The following is a 21,062-nucleotide window of genomic DNA, read 5'->3' as shown; positions in this document are numbered from 1 at the left end:
AATTAATAATTTTATTTAAATTACTTTTTTACAAGAAAACTAAAAGCAGGAGCAACATTACATGAACACATGTATGCATATTGCATAATTATTAATTAATTATATATTTAAAAGGATAATATTAATATAATAATAGTGGAGTTTTCTTCTTCGGAAAATATTTTATATATATATATAAATATATATAAATATAAAATCATATTTTGTACTATTAAAATGATAATAAATGCTTTAATTAATTATATATTTGACATGAAATTAATAACAAATTGTTATACACTCTAAATTCAAGTAAAAAAAAAAATATGTATAATAAAAAATAAAAATAAATACATTCTTATATATTATATTATATGATATTATTTGTAAATAAGAAAATTGTTTGAAATTGTTAGGGTAACTAAAAATTATACAATTTAAAATAAGGAAGACTTAAAAAATTAAGAATATTTCAAACATTAACACGTCTATATGTTATTTTAGTAATTTTTTTTTAAGAACATTAACGATATTTAAATATTATCTTAAACATTAATTCAATAATTTGGTGTTTCGGGTTAAAAATTAACAATCACAACATTGTTGGTGTTAGAAAAATGTACAATCGACTCAATAGACAAAAAGATGGGGATAAACTGCTCGTTCAATAATAAATACTGTACATTAATAATGTTATAATAATTTTGTACAAAGAAGATTGAAAACAAAGGGAATGTGGAGTCGATTTACTTATATTTACAATATTTTATAACAGACATATTATAATCTTTAAGTTTTTCATCTCATTTAATTGTTTTTTAAACTATATAAAACACTTAAACAAATAATTTGGTAAATTTTAAATAATTTAGAGAAATAGAGAATTTGTAAAAAAATATAAGCTGCCAAAGAAAAAAAATAATGAAAAATATATATACACATACTTAAGTAATATGAATACTATCATATGAACACAAGGGTGTTAATTACTGTTGGCACAATGGTTTTTGTTAATGGAGAAGCGTGTATAAAACTATACATGTCATAACAACATTATATCTATTGGTTAATTTTTTGTAAAATTTGAGAATTAACAATTTTTAACATTTAAGGATAAGCCTAAAATAATTAATAAAATATTAATAGTAATATATTAATAATGTACTGAATTAAGTTTCTATAAAAATTATGTAGATTTTTAATAATCTATTTAAATTTATGTTTTGTTTTGTTACCCCTTTAAATCGAACGGGATCTTTTAAATGTATGCTACCAAACCTTTTGATGATGTGCACTGAGGTCTTTACGCCCTGCTAGTAATAGGTAATTATCATCACCAATTGGTGCTTGTCTAAAATAACAAAAATTAATTTGGTGAAAATAAAGTAAGACTTTTTTGCTTAAATTAAATTAAATTTGCTTTATAATTATTACATAATTTTAAAATAAAACATACTTGCTGCCATATTTTGTTTCTCTAGCAATAGTCCTTAAAACTGTTCGATGCTCTTGTTCTAATGTATATATTATTTCTCGCAAAGTAGATAAAGTTATAAATGTAGTTTTTGGGTCTTCAATTAGTATAGGGAGACATAATCTATCTCCTGGATATACAGCTTTACACTCGCATGCTTCTATAAATATTAATTAACATGTATACTAAGTGATCAAATAAAAAATAACTTAAAACATAATAATAAAATTTTGAAATTAATTGTTGCCTTCCTAATCAAGTTTTAGATGTTAAGTTATTTTGAAGAAAAAAAAAATTTAAAAAGATCAAAAAAAGAGAAGTGAAAAAATAATTTTTACAACTAATTTAGAAATCAATGTTATTAAATGTACAAGTATTAAAATTTGTATACACACAATAGTATTATTACTAAGAAGATAATTAATATTCTCAACAATAATTTTATAGCTCATTTTGTTAATCATTTTATATTATTAAAAAGAATCAAAATATTAATAACACATCAACATTTTTCTAAGTAAATATTCTGAGAAAAATAAGTCAATTAATCTTCTATATGTATCCACTGATAGTAAATAAATAATAAATATTATAATACTATATATATATGTATATATAACAAAAATATTCTTACTCAATACACTATCAAATCTGTCAATATGAGTCACACAAAGTGCATGTATTCTAGAGAGTTCTCTATCAACATCAACACTACTAGTTTGTATATGATCGACAGAAGTTGATACTTCTTGGCATCCCTTGGTTCTTTCATTGTTAGACTTACAACTGTAAAAATTAATAAATATTTTAATTCAAAATCAATATAATACTTGATAATCAATATAGTACTTACCAAAGCCAAGTGCTATTTATAAAAGCAGCTGGATGATAAAGGGTAAGTCGCTTACTGTTTGAGAAACACATTTTAGTTAATAAATCAACCCATTCTTTTTCTTCAACACAATTATTAGCTTGTATGTATAAAATTCTCTCTGGTTGAATAATTTGGAACATATTATTTTTATTAAACGACTCTTGTTGAAGTCGTTCAACAGCTAATATGTCTGACAATGTAATTGTACAGAGAGACTCTTTACCTAAGATAATACAAAATAATTATCAATTAAATATTAATAGAACTTTTTTGTAAATATAAAACTAAATATTATCTACCTTTTTGTTTAGCATATGACAAATCTCGTGTAGTTAATTTAAAATAACGTTGTTTAAAATTCTTTCTACCAAATTTTTTTCGACCTTGAGCACGTTTTGTCAACATCCTATAGCAAATAATTATAGTTAAATATTAATAAATATTTTATATGAAAGTACAAGATGATCAGAATTCTATATTTCAGATTTGTACAATGGAATACCGATCACCTGACACAAAATACATTTCCATTGTATTATAACTTCACACATTACTCACCAAAAGGTAATTTTCCTTAGATAGCTAAAATATATTTAACCATTATACAACAATAATGGGAAAAAATGTGATCATAAGTGAAATAATAATAAATAATTAAATTAATAATTACCCTTCTTTGAGTGTTACGGGAGTATCCTGGGTACATTCTTCTGGACCAGCTGATGCAGAAATAATTTCTAAAAACTATAAACATATAATGTGAGTATAGCATAAAATATTATTTATGACAAATATTTTTACTTGTCTAACTGCAGTAACATGTTGTTCAGTATATACAGATTGATACATTGATGTCATATATTCTTCTTTGAAATTTGATCGTGAACAAACCAAATTACCTAAACTTTGAATAGTTTTTGATACCAGCGTGAGAGTTCTGTTTGTTTGAGAATCCTTTAAAAAAAAAAAAGATAAAAACATGATATATATATCATAATAAAAAATAACAACAAAAACATTGATAAACTAAAGCATACAATTTGTTCTTTTGTGAGATCAAAAAGCCTGGGGCCTAAAATTGCTGGTGCAAAAAATCTTAGGAATATGAATCCAGATACAACTGAGTACTTAATTTCTTTGTTTTCTAAAAAAAAAAAAAAATTAAAATTAACATTTTAAAATATACCAAAGTATAATCAAAAATTACCAGGAAAATATTTTATGGCTACTTCTTTCAGTGTATGGAATAATTGGCACATAACAGTAGGGCATTTTAAGGCTGATGTTGTAATAGCTTTGAATACATCTTCTACATAAATCTAAAAAATCAAAGTTTCACATTGAAAAAGAAATTCCTTCTGCTTGTATTTATTAGTCAATACTGTCATATTTTTTTACCTTTAAGTTTGCCAAATTATGACTGATAACTGTTGTGTCTTTAACTCTTGCAGGATCAATTTCACAGGGTCTTCTTTCTGCTAAAAGCCTTTCCAATGGTGGTCTTAAAGTTTCATGTAAATATCTCATTCCAGAAATGTGCATTGATTCATCCATCATTTTAGATACCAAAGAATTACCACGAAATATAGTATTTGCATCACTAAAAATAAATTAATATATTATTTAAATTTGAAGTTTTAAATACAAAAAAAATAACTTTAAATCAAAGCATAAATTATATCCTAAATTTACTTACGTAACTTTTGATATTTCCCAATAGGCAAGGGCTTTGATTGTCGGAATAATTTGTCCATGATGCAGCAAAATACGTACAATAGGCTGAGCAGAATCTATTTTATTTGGAATAATTTCTCCCAAAAGGTATACAGTACTAGCAGTTGTTGGCTAAATTTTATATGTAATGATTTATTATTAAGGTTTTACCAATAAATAAAAAATAAGTAAATAATTACCAGTACTGCATGACTATTTATCAGTAAATGTTTTAGACGTTCATAATTATGTGATGGTAAAACATGATCAGCAGTGTAATGAATTTTTAAACGTAATGATCCTACGCTTGGATAATTAAAACCCTGATCTTCCCTGAGACTTGACTTTCTATTTCGAGGTTGAAGAAAATACCTATGTTAAAAAAAAAAAAATTGATTAAGATTTAATATTTAATCTCATTAATTATTATTTAATTAACTTACCATGCACTAACAGTTCTTCCTTGTAATGGTATAGTTACTTGACCCAAAAATACAGTATTACTACCAGATATTTCATGATAAAGTGTAACTATAAGTTCAGCCCAATCAGTAGGTGTTTGTCCTGCTATGTGCTGTTTGTGAATTCCACTTAATCCAGGTAGCTAAAATAATAAATATTATGAAACCAGTTTTCCTTAATAAACTGAGTTATTAAACATATTACAGTAAAGGCAAAAGCTTCATCAAATACAGGTGAATTAGTCTTTTTCTTGACTTTAGTTCTTTGTGTTTCTGTTTTGTCATTTGTATATCGAACTGTAACATCAGCAAATGGATCACAATTTCCATTTGTAATGGCTAATTCACACGCTTCGTTCAAACGAACATCTAGTCTACCTCGGTTTTCGCCAAACTCTATTTCAATATGAATTTTTCCCTGTACAAACATATTTAGTTATGAACACATACTTATGAAACAGTTTTTTTATTTTGTTGATACTTATATAACATGGTATCTATCATAGATATTTTATCTATGTTAATTTGCAATTATATGTTGGTTGGTTTATTATATTATCTACAAATGACAATTTTCTTACTTCTATAATGCAATATTTTTACTTTATACTTTTATTAGAAATATCCAGTATTAGCAAAATTCTACTATAATGCAAAAGAATTTAAATTACTTAAATTTCCTATCTATATCCATAAACGTAAAAAAGAATTTTATTTTTAACATAATGGAGAAAATGCTTGACACCTTTTTAAAGGAAGTATATCACAAATATAAAGTTTTCAAAATATTTTTTCTGAATCTCGTTTTCTACTAATTTTAAGACTTTTTTTAATTAAATACCACAAATTTTTTAATTTTTATATTTTGGTACTTATTTGTTCATTAGGTAATAAATCATGTGTCTTTAAAAACTTAATAACATATTTTTATTTAAATCGATAAGTTGTTACAAATAACTCATAGTTATAACATTCATATTAACACATTGACTGTCACATATCCACCAGCAACCTAAGTCATATCAACATGTGTCAGGACATACCATTTTACATGGTCTGTCGTAAATGTTTACATTTATAAAAATAGCTCCAGTTGTTCAATTTTAATAACACTGATTCTTTTAAAACCAGTTGAAGGATTTCATAGTATTTTATTTTTTTTAAATGTTTAAATTCTTCTTATCTATACTACAGTTCAATCTAAATACTATTGTCTCCATGCCTTGAAGAATTATATACATTTATTATTGATGTTAACTTGGGCAGTGGACAACCCAAATGGCTTCACAATATAAAACATCACTTGGATCACAGGTAGCATGTGGCAGTTAACGTATTAATGAATAATAATATAATAATACAAATAATCACAACCATGTACAATCTACACAATTTACACAGAACAACAGATTAATTTTATTTTTGTTGTAAAAAAACACATAAAGTATAATATATGTGTTTAATAAAATTAAATTCTATAATATACAAGTTCCTTTTATTTTCTGTAAAATTAATGAATAATTTAATTTTACAATAATTTAAAACTAAAATTAAGGTTATATTACAATGAGTTACTTTTTTTTAAGAAATAACTTCAACTTTAAAAAGTTAAAATATTTTCCATGATATACAATAATTTCAAGATTAAAAGTCTAATATAAACCCCATGAATTCAAAATATACTTAATTCTTACATTTTTTTTATTAAAGAAACATTAATTAGAAATATTAAATATTATTTATAAATTACTATGTTATGTGTTCAGAAAAGGCACCTACTAAATTGAACGATTTAAATATTTTTATTATTTCATAATAGTGTTCAAAATTACATAAATAAATACAAATAATCAAATGATTATAGTATATTATGTATACTGTATACTATACAGAGTATAGTAATTAATAAATAGGTAATACATAATAGTTTATAATAATAATAATAAAATTGCATATTTATAAAATATAATATATATACATATAAATAACAGATATTAAACCGGACAGCTGTAGGAGTAACTATTATTCCATACATATTAGTAGATTCAGCATTAACTAACAGTTATTATTATATATATTTTTTTTTAATTAAAAAGAAAAATGCATAAAAAAATTATTTATTTGTACGTAAGCATAAATATTATATACTACAAGTAAAATTTTAACAATTTTGAGTAACATGGTTAAATTTGGAATAAATTAAAAAGTGTAAAAAAATGTGTATGCCTGAATATTTAAAGGTTTGATAAACGAAGGTAAAATTATAAGAAGTATGTAAAAAACATTTTTTTTCAAAGAAACTCATTCCCTCCCTTTAATTCAAACACTATTAGGTAAATAACCATAGCATAGATGTCTTGTTGACAATTAATGTTAAGTTAATGCATGTTTACTTTTAATATTGATATTACATTGACTATTATTAATTAATATAATAAAATAGTATGATTTGTTAAACATTTTGTTCTTTCTATTAATTAATACTTGATATTATATGTGTAAATAATTATATTTTAATAATGAATTATTAAAATAATTTTAAAAAAGTTTGACCATTACAAAGGAAAAATTTGCAGGCTTTAGGTAAAAAAATATATCATTAATTGTTTTGTTGAATTTCATCATTAATCACATATGATTTCAACTTTTCTATTAATTATAAAACCTATATTAAATTACTATGCAATCTGTAAACCTTGAAAATTAATAATTCTAATTTTTTTTTTTTTTTACATAAACAAGTGATTTCAACTAAATTCAGTTACTTTTTTCTTATTAACCCGTATTTTTTATAAATTGAAAAAAAAAAGTAATTTTAAACTTAACTTTAATTTTTCTATTTCAACTCATTATATAAAAATATATGGTTAATTTGCCCAACCGTGAACAGATTACAATGAAGGATTACAATTATTAACTATATTAATTTTATTTTTATACATAAAATATTTTATGTTTAACAAAAACAACATATTCTAATGCAAACAAAAGATTAGCAAAGTGAAATATAAAAATAAAAACTATCATAGTTTGACTATTTGTCCAAAAATATGCTTTTATGCAGCTATGAACTATAAATTTCAATACAATAGAGAACAATACTCTCAATTATCTCAATACATCTCAAAATATAACTTATGAGATTATACTAACTTGTACAAAATCACATAAAAATTTATAATATGTAGAACCAAAAATTGGTTCTTTTGTATTAAGATTCTTATTAGATAAGGACAATAAATATTTATAGTAGACATAACTTTTTCATGTTTATTACAATGTTTAGCTACAAATTAACTAATCAAGATAAATCATAAACACAAATGTAAATATTAAAAGTGAATCAACTTTCTGAAATAATGGATTGTATAAATTCATTAACTTTTTTAATAACATGCAATTATTTTTGTTGGTATTGATAAAGTAATATAGATTCTATAATATCCTACACATAGCAGTTATTTTAAGTCTTCATTAATTTATTTTAGTGTAGGAGTTTATCATTGCAATTAAATACACTTAATTCTATAGAGCTCATAATAAATTAAATCTACATTATAATACACTATAATCTAGATATATTATTAATAATAAAATTAAATACCTGTACTTCAGATTCAACATTCAGTGGTCGTAAAGGAAACCAGTGATCCTTGTCATTAAATGATGTTAATTGGTCCCTTCGGACAGTTACTCTTCCTAATGGTCTATCTCGTTCATAAACACATACACCAAGGTAACGGAAACGACGAGGTATCTCAAACTCAAATTCTTCACCCCAAAATGGACTAAAAATAAAAATAAAAATATGAATAATAATAATATTGATTAAGCTATATGTTAAAAATAAATACATAATTAAACAACTAAAAATATTGTAGAAATAAAATATTGTATACTACCATAAAATCAGTTTTGTATTTATACCTAAGGTGATTTATATTATATATTGTAGAAAATAATTATGAAAAGAGGGAATATTTAACTAGGTTGGTACTGAATACTAGTATCGCAGAAATTAAATTGTCATTACATTATTTGTTCAATAGAACAGTGTAAAAATCAAAATATGATTTTTGTTATTTTTAGACTATTTTCTAAAAACGGACATTTTAGTAGCTTAAATATTCTAAAAATTCTCCTGTGAATAATGAAACAAAGAACCCACCTAACTGTAACTTACATTAATATTTTAAAACCAAACAACAACTTTTTAATATATTATCTAAATGACCATTTAATATAAATGCAGTAATTAAAAAATTCTACTAAATTTAATTTACCATTTAGAAAATGTCATAAATATTATTTTTACATTCTATCTCAATTTAATAATAAAAAAAATTGTTTTCATTAATTATAAGTAATTACCTACTTAAAACTTAATTTTTAACTTATTACTTTTTTTTTTTTATAGAAAATAAAAAATATTTATTATCTATATTTTAAACACAAAAAGCAAAATGTGATCATACTATAAAAATAAAGAATCCAGTAATGGTTTTAAATAGGTAGTTTTTATAACCAAAGATATATACATTATTTATTATTATCACATCAAAGTTTATTCTTTTATCATACATAAATTAATTTTATTTTTAGATTTAATTATTCTAATTATTTTTCAAAAAAAAATCAAAATGTTATGAGTTTATTTTTAGGCTATTTAAATTTGATAGAGATCTTTCTCTTTTGTATAAAAACCACATACAACACAAATATCAATCAATTTTAATTAAAATTTATTTTTTCAGCTTTCAATTAAAATAAATATAAATTGTTTTAATTATAAAATACATTTCAAAATAATTAATATCTCTCAAAACATAACTTGTTCAACTAAATATAAGTAAAAACTAATTTAACATTTAAAAGAATTCATAAGTTTACCTAAAAATTGTTTATGTTATTCTGCACAAACAGTGCCAGTGAATTCCCAAGTAAATGTGTCTTAGTAGTTTGCCAAATTATATACCACAGTTAAAATTATTTAGATACTTGTGTTATCACCCTTGCCAAAATTTTAATATTATAAAATGTACTTAGTTTATGGTAAATATTTATTACATGATTATGAAATGTTTTTAAATTGCAATACTCTTGATACCTACTCAAAACAAAATTAATTTTCACCCATAAAATTTTATATAACATATGAATATAAAACTAAAACAATGTAGGTAACTAGATTTAATAAAACAATAAAATAAAATAATAGAATATAGTAGAAATACAAAGTAAAGGTTAAGTACTAATTTAGGGCGTAGACTGATTGGGAGAATTGACCTAAAAATGGTCTGTTTGGACAAATAAATATATATACCGTTTAGGCGAAGGTTTATTCAACTAAAAATACCTTTTAGGTAGTATGCAAATGCTTGTAATATAAATTATACACTAAATAATTAATTAAACAAAATCATATCAAATATAAATAATTAACAATAAATCCTATTTTAAAAAAAAATATTGGCATAGATATTAATAATATTATACAGGTAGGTAGTAATCTAGTCAAAAAATAATTTCACTCATCCAAATGATACAAAATAGTATCAAAATATGATAAAATTATTACCTTTGCCCAAACAACCACCACCTCTAATTTAGTTAAATTCATTAAAGAATATGATTCTCATACTAATTAACATGGAGGATTCCAAAAATTTCTCTGAACTCTAGGTATATAATATATTCATTATTCATAATAATTTAACTTATTTCTAGTAATTATTAAGAATATTAAAAATGTAAAACAAATGAAATATAATGATTGCACTTTTAGTGAAGTATATTATACATAAATGTATAGATTATTTAAACTACTGATTATGTATATCATTTTATCAGTTATTTTATACAAACAAATGAATATTTTATTTTTAATTAAATTTAACAATGAACGTTATTGAAAAATATGTCTCTTTCAGTGGTTAAATTAAATAGAATATAGTAGACCACTGACTGAGAAATAATTTAATAGGGCATAGTAGTAGTTAAATAAGAATATTGCAAAAAAAATACTAATTTATCATATTTTATAAAAATATTAAATTGTATTTAAGAGCTATATATCATGATAAATTATAACGCTACCTCAATCATCTTATTTAACATACTTTACCCAAATATTATTTACATAGTCATAAAATTAATATTTTTGTAAAACAAATATTTATAATGTCAATAATATATTCACGTGCCATTCAAATTATAAATACGTGCCTTTGAGGTATTATCTCGCTATCATCTGCATCCATAATTACACATATAGGTAGTGGTAAATAAATGTTAACTCCAATTTCAAAAAAAAGGTAGGTAAAATATTATCTAAAATTTTTAAGTAAGTATTTAAGTTTAATTTAAAATGTTAAATCATTTTTTATGTGACTACTTATTAGTATGATATAAATAAAGTTGATCTCTAATCACATAATGGTAACAATGGATCGATCTTAAATTCAACTTTTAAATATTGTATTAATTTTATCTTAATTGTTTATTCTTATATTAAATATAAAATAGATGAAATTAGTTTGATTAACTATAATAGCACATACAACTAGATATCATAGCAGAAACATAATAAGTAGACATAAAAAAATATTTAAAATAACACTATAATAAATAATTAAACCAATTATGAATAATATTTAGGTGCACACCATAATAAAGTAGATCCAATTAAACATTCAATTTTAAAATATTTGTTAATTAAATTCAATCAAAATTGTATTAATTTGTTTCATGTTCATGAAATAAAATCTAATATTTTTTTTTTTTAATAACCAATAATAAATTGAAATATAATTTTATTTTATTAAAATTAAATCTTATTTTCAAAAAAAATGTATAAAGTTTACCTATATTAAATAGATATACGTAATACATTAAAGCATAATATAGGTAATGCAGTGAATTATCCACTACTCATTATTACTTATTGGGCAATAAATAGTAAATCTCTTATTCAAAAAGTATCTGGAATCATTACTAAACAGAATAAAATCCTGCACGACCCAGTGTACCAGCGGTTTCTATTACAAAGGCATGTCGACAGTACATAGGTATGACCAAAAAATTAATAAGATGCAAACAATCGGTAAGGTAGATGTACTCACTCAATCGCTTTTTCAATAGTAGCTGTACGGAATATTTCTTCCTGGTCAAGTGTAATCGTGCAATGTCCGTCTCTGAGTGACGAATGTCCCTTGCCCAAATTCTTTGCATCACCTACATTCAAAACAACAACAACACTTCGGTCATTCATAACTATTTTTTCGGAGGTTAACAGGTCTCCATTGATGTATTTACATGTAAGGTAACGCGCAGGGAGAGTCATCGACACGGGCACCAGAAAAGATGGCCCTCCCAACACCCATGTCGAATACATGACACGAAACAACGGACGTAATGTTATGATATACCACTCACCGATTTTGATCTTTAGTCTCTCCACGACCCTGAAGTTTGGCTTACCCTCGGCCATCGTCATTTCGCGCAAACCCGGTGCACGTCCACCGCCAATTCATCAACGACGTTTCATTCAAAAAAGTAATTGATTCATGGTTTCTCGGTGTGTGTGTGTGTGTGTATGTGTGTGTTAGTTGTGTCCTTCCTTCCGAAAAGCGTTCCCATTCATGCGAAATGCTCGGGGGACAGGACGGACGGGTGAACAAGCGCGCGCGCGTGTGAGCGAGCGACGCTGACGGAACGATAGTGCAACGAAGACGGCAAGAAGATTATGGGCAAGCCGTGGCGCGCGGGGTTTCCCGTCGGGCGGAAACGTATGTCGGTCAGGCGTTCCCAAACAAGACACGTTTCCGGCCAATCCGCCTAAACTGCTGCTGCTTCGCCCGTCGACCGGACGGACGGGCCGACCTCACCACTTCCCCACACGACCGCTCCAACGAAACAGTGTGAAACAGATTTTGGGACTCCCCTCCGAACGACAACAATGTGACGGTCGGTGGTCAGACGAACCGTGGTTGCCGGCCGTCGCTGCAACTTAAGACAACACTGCGGACGGCATTTTTTTTTCTTTTCCATCGACTGCAATGAAGTTTGGTGCGTTATCGGGTGTTGGTAGGGCATTGTCATGAACGTACAGACGGTCGTGGTCCATTATTGATTAAAATCAGACATTTTTATTCTGTGATATTAATATTATGTTTGTGATTAAAAGCCAGAACATAGAGTAATAATGAATGATTCGTGATAATGTGATTACAATAATCTAAAATTTTAGGTCGTACTGTTAGCTAGTTCTGGCGCTGTACTAGTATACAACTGTTGTGATTACTGGGCATGTGTCCCATGTCCTCAACAATAATTCAAATAATCTGTAATTATCATTATTCATATTTTATTGTTTGACAATGCCGCTGAATGATTTACTATCCACGCTTGGCGACAATCCGTACTTCGGTGCAGGCTTTGGTCTGTTCGGGCTCGGATTGGGGGCGGCCGTGTTGCGCAAGGGCGCCTCTGCTGGTCTAGTATTGTTTCGCCGAAATTTCATGATGACCTTGGAAGTACCGTGCCGTGACAAAAGTTATCAATGGGTGCTGCTGTGGGTTACACAAAAAGCAGCCAAGCGTACTCAACACCTGAGCGTAGAGACAACTTTCGAGCAAATGGATACCGGACGAGTGAACACCACGTATCATTTCTTACCCAGCATTGGAGTACATTTAATCGAGTTAGTTGCACATCTTATCCTCTCAGTCATTTATCATAGCCAGAATTAGTACTATAAAGTTTTCTGGAATATACCTCAATTTGTAATGTTCCACTAAGTACATCATCACTCATCTTAATTGCTAGAAAATTTAGTAGTTATGATTATAAAATAAAATTGCTTAAAAATAAATGTACCTACTTTGTTTAAATTCTAATGTATATCATTGATATCTATTATAATAAAGTACATTTTTTCAGATATAACGGTAAATATATTCAAGTAACAAGAACTAGGGAACAACAATCATTAGATTTACATGCTGGTGTTCCGTGGGAAAATGTTGTACTCACCGCATTTGGCACAAATAAGTCATTATTCACTAATATATTAGAAGAAGGTAAAATGTAAAATAGCCATTTGCTATATACATTAGTACATTACAATTGATTTTGATTATTTTGTCAGGTAGCTCGTCAAATGGCTTTAAAAACATTGGAAGGCCGTACAATTGTATATACCGCTTTGGGGTCAGAATGGCGTCCTTTTGGACATCCGCAAAAGCCTAGGCCCCTAACATCAGTTGTATTAGATGATGGTATTTCTGAAAGAATATTAAAAGATGTACAAAAGTTTATTTCCAAACCTTATTGGTACATTGAACGTGGAATACCCTATCGAAGAGGTTATTTATTGCACGGTCCACCTGGTTGTGGAAAAACATCTTTTATTAAAGCTTTAGCGGGAGAATTGCAATATGGTGTATGTTTATTAAATTTAAGTGAACGTGGACTCACAGATGATAGATTAAACTATTTAATGACTGCTGCTCCTCAAAATACAATAATATTATTAGAAGATATAGATGCAGCTTTTGGCGGAAGACATGAATCTAAACAAGGTATTCTTTAATTCATAATTGTAAATGTCTTAATCATTAAATAAAAATGTATAATTTTTTTAGTTACTTCTGCTTATGATGGATTGAGTCGGGTAACATTAAGTGGCTTATTAAATGCTCTTGATGGGGCTGCTTCATCTGAAGCTAGAATATTATTTATGACAACAAATTACATTGAAAGGTAAGCAAATTGTTCTATACTTATTTAATAAAAATACCATCATTTATTGATTTGTTATATTTAGACTAGATGCTGCATTGATTAGACCTGGTAGAGTAGATTCAAAGGAGTATATCGGTCATTGTTCACAATCGCAAATTGAACGAATGTACAATCGATTTTTCCTAGAAAATAAAGACAATGAAAAATATGCTAAAGAATTTGCAGAAACTGTTTTTAAAACAGGAAAACCTGCAAGTGCGGCTCAAATCCAAGGTTATTTTATGTTATTAGAAGACTCTTCTCCCAGTGAATTAATTAAGAATTATAATTTAATTTGGGATACATAAAAATTGATAAATACAAATTTGTTATATAACTATGCAATTATTGTTACCTATCTGTTCTCAATTAGTGTTATTTATCAAATTATAGTTTAAAAAAAAAATTATAAAGAAAGAGCCTGTTAACAATAAATAACGCATATTTAATTTTGTAATGATAGTAAAATAAACTATATTTATTTTTATTTTATTGTATTAATTCTAATCAGTAACAATAAAATTAAATGAACACCGTCCAAAAAGTATTTTAAAATAGAATATTTATCATTTAGACAGTTAAGATACATAATTTAGAGAACATATTATTCAATACAATTAACTAAAAGTTAAAAATGAAGAAATAAAGAAATAAGTATGTTATTAGAGTCAAGGAGTCAAAAATATAAAATTTCCAGTTCATACTTTATTTTAATAAACTAATGGGGTATTAGAACAAATGGAAATTTTTATGTAAAACTAGTTTTTGTACTTAAAATTTCATCAAATTATTATATTAGCATTTTCTATACATAATTAATAATTTCATTACCATTCTTAAATAATATGCTAGGTCTATATTTTAACCAATGCTACATATATTTAATGAATACAGTACTTCACTTAACTTTAAATACTAATAAACTTATAACTCACAAACTACTAAAACTCGATTTTTATAACCCAATTACTCTAAAAAAATATTCTGCTTTGAAATAAGTATTTCTCAAAATTATGTTAAAAAATATATTCAAAAACTTTAATAATTGTTGAAGTTATGATTATATCTCATAAATTAAATGAAACATAATTATAATGTCATTGTTCATTGGTATTGCTTTTAGTGCTTGCAACTAATGTTTTACGGACTAATTATTGTAAGTCATTAAAAATTGGCAAAAGAACATGATATGAAAAAAAAATCAATTTTCTTTGGATATAAAAATGTACATACTGTTGAAATATCACGCAAAATGATTAATCTCTTTAAAATTCAATCTAACTGGTATAAATAAATAACAATCTGTTCAAAAAAACAGTCAATAATAATATAGCTTTGTTTATAAAAATTAAAAATTAATTTTTGTTTACAATACTCAGTAAGAGAATATCAAAATTCTATTGACCATTAATAATACAAAATGTATGTATTTAAATATGATTAAGATGACACAAACGTTATACATTCAATTTTACAGTTAAATCAAAAAGGTATAATTAATACTTTTATTTTCAATGATAACGTGAAAACAAATTTTTAAAAATATTCAAAAAATTTTTATATATTTATAAACATTTGAAATTTGAATTAAATTTTTAAAAAAAATCTTGAAAATATGAGTAATGAGTACACATTCACCATGTTTTATAACTTTAAGTTATTAATATACAAGATCTATTTAAAGTTTACAAGAATGAAGTTTATGAAAAAGAGTATTCATGCGTAAAATAATAGTTTTTCACACTTTTTTTACGCTGCAAGAAGTATTATCATTGATTATTAATTATGATGTATATTATTATATACAATACATCAGGGATGGGCCACTGGCGGCCCATGAGTCTTCATGCTAAATTTTCAAATTACATCATACAATTTTAAAATTAAAAATTCACATTATAAACAAAATAAATGCTAATTAAAATGCATATTTTAAATGATTTTTTTTTTTCTATGTTCTGGCTCACTAGATTTTAATTTTCTAAAAATTGGACCTCTAGTAATTTTGAATTGCCCATTCCTGATATATACAGTGAGATTTTCCTTTCGTATAGACTAATTGTAAGTTATTGCTTATTTATACTACCAACTTGTTTACAGTGCTCCACAGTTAATTGATGTGTAGGTAACAAACTATAAAATTACTTGAGCAATTAATTTAAAAAATTGACTAGTCATTAAAATAATCAAAATTCCTAAAATTAGTATAATTTTAAGCAAGGCTCTACATTTTTACATACTTAAAATACTTTTTCACATAAAAGTAAAAATATAAACTTTAAAAAAGTGTTATCAGTTATCACATATTATGATAAATTATTTGTCAATCTGTAATCAAAATAATAAAACAGTGAAACCTCTATTAATGGACCCTTCCAATAGTGAACACTTTTAAATTCCCCAGCAAAAATGTATACACATAATAGGAGTTATAACCTCTTAATAGTAGACATGGACAATAAAAAGTGGTACTAAAATTAAATATTACCACTCATAAATGGAAACAATACAAGTATAAATCAAAAATGTTTTAGTAATAAAAATGCTACATTTATTTTTTATAGATTTTGTTCATATTTTATTTTATCTTAAATGTTTTCCTATTCGAAAAATGACAAATGGTTTGGTTATGTGCTCCAGTCATCAGTGTGAGTACATACTTACGTTAAAATTATAATAAGCATTTTTATACCCAATTTTTGCTACATGCATATTAAATATGTAATAAATAATAAATTTATATTACAATATAAACCAATTTCAATGTATATATATAACCAATTCTATATAGCATCTCCCTATAGTGGTCATTTAGTAATTTTTTATAAATATATACTTTTAAAGATTTTTTTACTAATGGACAACATTTTTTAATTCCCCATGGCTATCCACTATATAGAGGTTTCATTATACACATTTTTTACATCAAATCTTATTAAATTAATCACTATTTAATATAAAAGTTTAAGACTAATAAATCAAAAATTGGTTTGTAGACATTTTACATTTCTTTAATTAGTAGAATAATAATCGATAAAGAATTAAAAAATTAATGGCAGTTGATTGGTATAATTAAATATAATTCATACGATAATATATTATTTACTATCAAAGTATATCAAATTATCTTAATTTTATATTTTATTTACAATTAAAATTTATAACTTATCAACCATTTTTAGTATATGACGTTGCTCTTGTTCCTGCCATTCTTTATCACCATCCTCACCTAGATTTCCAGCATATTCTATAAAAAAAATATATTGTTTTGGGATTTAACTAATATTAAATTAAACATTTAATTAATATTGTTGAAAATACTTTATAATTTATATCTATATTACTCTCAATAAATTATTAAAAAATATATAAACAAAAACATAATGGCTTATTCTAATAAATAATAGTAATAAACTTAATTCAATACCTCTCATTATTTGTCGAATAGTTTTTAATGTTCCACCTCGCATGTTTAAAATGTGAGTTACTCTCTTTTTAATGTTTGGTCCACTATTACAAACTTCTAATATAATATAATCAATCAGTTGTAAAGAAAATAAACCTCCATTTAAACGTTTCAAATAAATTTCATCTTCATCTTCTTCACCAGTGCTCTAAAAAACAGTGTTTTTAATAATTGCAAATATTATGGTTACATAATTATCAATTTACCTTTTCATCAATTTCAGCATCAATAATTTCAACCTTTTCCATATATTTGAAATGAAGTTCCATGAGTCTATCAACTTTTTCCATATCATTTTCAACAAATTTAGTCATGAGACGTTGTCTTTGTGTACCACGGCAGTTACGTAACATATTGGCAATTATTGAAATAACGTGTTCTGCAACAATATGTATATATGACTTTTCTTAAGCCCTTAAATAACGAATATAATTAAGTACCTTCATGTTCTTCTGTACTAAGCATTCTTTTTCTGTTCTTTTTAGGAGTTTTCATGAATAGTGGGAATATAGTCCGAAGTCCCAAAATATCTACAAATTTGTTACAATTGTCTTTGCCTTGTGGACCTGACAATGCATGATTCAATACTTTTAATGAACCATTTCTACTTAATTTTTTTTCCCTGAAACATTTAGTTTTTCAAAACTTCTTACAATTATATTTAACAAACAAAAAATATAATTGTTGATTAAATAATAAATTACCTTAATATAAGATTCATTAGCTGAAGACCTTCACCTTTCAAGAATCTATCTCTGTTTTGTTTATCCATTAAACAAGAACAAAGACAATCAAAAAGATTTTCCATCATTTCTTGTTCATCAGGAGAAGCAGGATCATGTCTTTTATAATACTAAAAATTAAATTAAATATTGTTAAAAAACAATTTTAAATATAATCTTTAATAACTGCTTTATTTACTGCTAGTTGTTGTAATAAATTGTCAATCCCTCCAATTTCTCCAACTAAAGCTCTATTATCTTCATTGTTTTGTAACAATATAGATAATATTTCACTACTATAAAGTTTATTGCCATCATAAGGCATTTTAGCTTTAATTCTTTTTAAAAGCCATTGAATAAGGCCTTGTTTACCAACATCTACTACAATATCAGGCCTTAGTTCCATAATATTTTCAAATATTCCTAAGGTTGTATGTACACCATTTGCTTCTTCTTTAACAGATTCATCCAAACGTTCAAGATTTTGTACTAATAAAGCACATATCTGTTTACTTAATAATGCATCAATCAATATTTCTGTACCTTCTTCATTTTCGTTTAAAGAATCAAGATCAGTCAATTCCTATAATAATGGATGTAATACAATAACTTTATAAAAATAGATTATATATTATAAATTACAAACTTGTAATAAATTGACAACTGCAACTGCTATATCAGTGTTTTCATGAGAAAGTAATTCTAACAGAGATACAACAGCTTTTAAATTGACTAAAATAGGATACAAATCTGGAACAGTTGCTATAGCATGCATTTCTGTTAAAATATCGTGCAATTCTATTTCTGATTCCATAAACCTAAATTAAAATAAGTTAAAATATAATAATGAATATAAATCATACTTTAAAAATTACTTTTCAGGATTTTCAGGAAATTTTATTCGCATTTCTTGGTTCTTCAACACTTTCTTTTCAAACAATAAAATCATACGTTTTAGAGCTGCTTCATCTAAAACCCCATCCTATGAAAGTAAAAAACATGAATATCTTATATAAATCTCAAATATTTATATTATTTTACTTAATTATGTTAATATAACATTATAAAATATTTGATATGTTTTTTGATTTAAGAATATCAAAAAAATTATTTCCTTACATCAGCATCAGCAAGATTTTCGTCAACTAATTTTTGCACCATATCTTGCCGTTCTTGTTTCAAACGCTGTTCTTCTGCGAGTCTTTCATGTTCTGCTTTCAATCGTTCTTGCTCTTGTTTTTCAATTTGTTGAACACGATGTTTGGCTAATCGTCTAAGTTTTTTCTGCCGTTCATAATCTGTTTCATTTTCTTGAATTTGATTAACTTCTTCTTCAGGTAATGGTCGTTTTGGAGTATTAGCAGGCTAAAACGAAATCACAATACATTAGGTACTGATATATTATTAAATATTACTAAGTTATTTGACAGACATGTGTTGTTTATCACATACTTTGTAGTCTAATAGTTCTCCGATATCCATGACTGGTTAGTTTAAGTAACAGTATTTAAAAAAAAAAATTTAGTTGGTTTTTTTGGAAATATACTAATTTTATGTGCCGCAGCCGTTGATTAACATATAACGTTATTTTATTTTAATATGTATATTTTTCTTAAATCAGTCAAAATGATAATATTGATAACAATGTTTACAAATTTTCAAACATGGTTATTGCAGGTCCAGAAACTGTAAATTAAAACTTAAAACCATGGTCGAAGAATAAGAGGATTGGTATTTTAATAGTTATGGTTTAATATCCCTATCAATATCGACAATATCAAATTATCAAACTATATAGCATTATTTAATATTTTGCTTGCTATTCTACATTTACATTATTCCATTTCAAAAATCCCTTGTCCATTACACGACATAGCAATTTAAAAAAATACAAGCAATATCTTATATCTATGATTCCAATGGCCTTTTAGTTATTGAAACAAATATCTATTTACACGTTATTACATCTATCTGTTTTGATTTTTAGAACTAATTGTATTATGGAACAAATTTTGTTCTACAATACACGTGACATTACTTATTTCACCAAAAATACATTAAGTTCATAAAATATTTGTTCTAAACATAGGCAACATATAAGGTCTATGGCTATTGGTTCTAAAAGATGTCAATACTTATACAATGAAATATTTGTTATGTCTACCTATACATTTTAAATTTGTTGTAATTCAAAAATATTTTTTGTACTTTGTATGAACTTAAAACTGTTAAACGTTATATAATACATAAGTATATTTTTATTTACTAAAAATTATGTATCAGGCATAGAACCAGAAAATACTGTCGCAGAAGAGGGAGGGGGGGGATATTGGATTGAATTTTAGCCAAAATCTTTTTGAAATAAGTGTTGGTACAATGTAAAATAATAGGTAAATATTATTATTCAAATTCCTATTTGTCAGTACAATTAGATTAGTAAAATAGATGGTTAATTAGGTTAAATTAATTGTACATAAAATTATATAACAATTATTAATAAAATATAAAATATATCATCCAAAGAAAAAAAGATCACAGAACAAATTCAACAAAATCATTCCGTCTTAATCAGTATTTTAAAAATATGTCT

General features: G+C 25.3%; 3 protein-coding genes across 4 annotated transcripts; 1 reads left to right on the top strand and 2 right to left on the bottom strand.

The window, feature by feature from the left end:
• Positions 1-1,139: 1,139 nt before the first annotated feature.
• LOC112602465 (GTPase-activating protein) lies at positions 1,140-12,164 on the bottom strand. 2 transcript variants are annotated; one of them, XM_025350543.1, is made up of 18 exons: positions 11,936-12,164; positions 11,623-11,734; positions 8,106-8,289; positions 4,707-4,919; positions 4,484-4,644; positions 4,241-4,412; positions 4,024-4,172; positions 3,726-3,927; positions 3,535-3,646; positions 3,365-3,471; positions 3,129-3,281; positions 2,998-3,071; positions 2,886-2,909; positions 2,627-2,733; positions 2,307-2,550; positions 2,088-2,239; positions 1,436-1,613; positions 1,140-1,330 (listed from the first exon to the last, which is right to left on the bottom strand). In XM_025350543.1, the coding sequence occupies exons 1-18, from the start codon at positions 11,994-11,996 to the stop codon at positions 1,249-1,251; spliced, it is 2,487 nt and encodes an 828-aa protein (XP_025206328.1). In that variant the 5' UTR covers positions 11,997-12,164; the 3' UTR covers positions 1,140-1,248. The 2 variants fall into 2 exon arrangements, with proteins under 2 accessions (XP_025206328.1, XP_025206329.1); XM_025350544.1 differs by lacking the exon at positions 2,886-2,909 and having other exon boundaries at positions 11,936-12,163.
• A 177-nt stretch (positions 12,165-12,341) lies between these two features.
• Positions 12,342-14,721, top strand: LOC112602466 (mitochondrial chaperone BCS1). Its single transcript, XM_025350545.1, has 5 exons — positions 12,342-13,202; positions 13,442-13,581; positions 13,654-14,082; positions 14,146-14,263; positions 14,328-14,721. The coding sequence occupies exons 1-5, from the start codon at positions 12,880-12,882 to the stop codon at positions 14,590-14,592; spliced, it is 1,275 nt and encodes a 424-aa protein (XP_025206330.1). The 5' UTR covers positions 12,342-12,879; the 3' UTR covers positions 14,593-14,721.
• A 2,672-nt stretch (positions 14,722-17,393) lies between these two features.
• Positions 17,394-20,073, bottom strand: LOC112602574 (beta-catenin-like protein 1). Its single transcript, XM_025350723.1, has 10 exons — positions 19,925-20,073; positions 19,592-19,837; positions 19,348-19,454; positions 19,119-19,290; positions 18,672-19,055; positions 18,455-18,603; positions 18,191-18,372; positions 17,957-18,129; positions 17,712-17,898; positions 17,394-17,531 (listed from the first exon to the last, which is right to left on the bottom strand). The coding sequence occupies exons 1-10, from the start codon at positions 19,952-19,954 to the stop codon at positions 17,443-17,445; spliced, it is 1,719 nt and encodes a 572-aa protein (XP_025206508.1). The 5' UTR covers positions 19,955-20,073; the 3' UTR covers positions 17,394-17,442.
• Between the last annotated feature and the right edge of the window lie 989 nt (positions 20,074-21,062).

Source organism: Melanaphis sacchari, unplaced genomic scaffold, assembly GCF_002803265.2.
Source record: "Melanaphis sacchari strain LSU unplaced genomic scaffold, SCAv2.0 Contig8_pilon_pilon, whole genome shotgun sequence".
Classification (NCBI taxonomy): Eukaryota; Metazoa; Arthropoda; class Insecta; order Hemiptera; family Aphididae; genus Melanaphis; species Melanaphis sacchari.
The sequence above is the reverse complement of the archived record's forward strand: the minus strand, read 5'-3'. Positions and strand labels throughout refer to the sequence as shown.

Bases quoted from the DNA above. Each gene is read 5' to 3' on its own strand.
- LOC112602465 (XM_025350543.1), bottom strand. From the start codon at position 11,996: ATGACGATGGCCGAGGGTAAGCCAAACTTCAGGGTCGTGGAGAGACTA. The intron at 4,920-8,105 runs GTATTTAATTTT...ATGTTTGTACAG, and splicing joins ATGTTGAATCTGAAGTACAG to GGAAAAATTCATATTGAAAT. The intron at 2,734-2,885 runs GTGAGTAATGTG...TATTTGCTATAG, and splicing joins CTAAGGAAAATTACCTTTTG to GATGTTGACAAAACGTGCTC.
- LOC112602466 (XM_025350545.1), top strand. From the start codon at position 12,880: ATGCCGCTGAATGATTTACTATCCACGCTTGGCGACAATCCGTACTTC. The intron at 14,083-14,145 runs GTATTCTTTAAT...TAATTTTTTTAG, and splicing joins AAGACATGAATCTAAACAAG to TTACTTCTGCTTATGATGGA. The intron at 14,264-14,327 runs GTAAGCAAATTG...TGTTATATTTAG, and splicing joins ACAACAAATTACATTGAAAG to ACTAGATGCTGCATTGATTA.
- LOC112602574 (XM_025350723.1), bottom strand. From the start codon at position 19,954: ATGGATATCGGAGAACTATTAGACTACAAA. The intron at 19,291-19,347 runs GTAATTTTTAAA...ATTTTAATTTAG, and splicing joins TTTCCTGAAAATCCTGAAAA to GTTTATGGAATCAGAAATAG. The intron at 19,056-19,118 runs GTTTGTAATTTA...CCATTATTATAG, and splicing joins CAGTTGTCAATTTATTACAA to GAATTGACTGATCTTGATTC.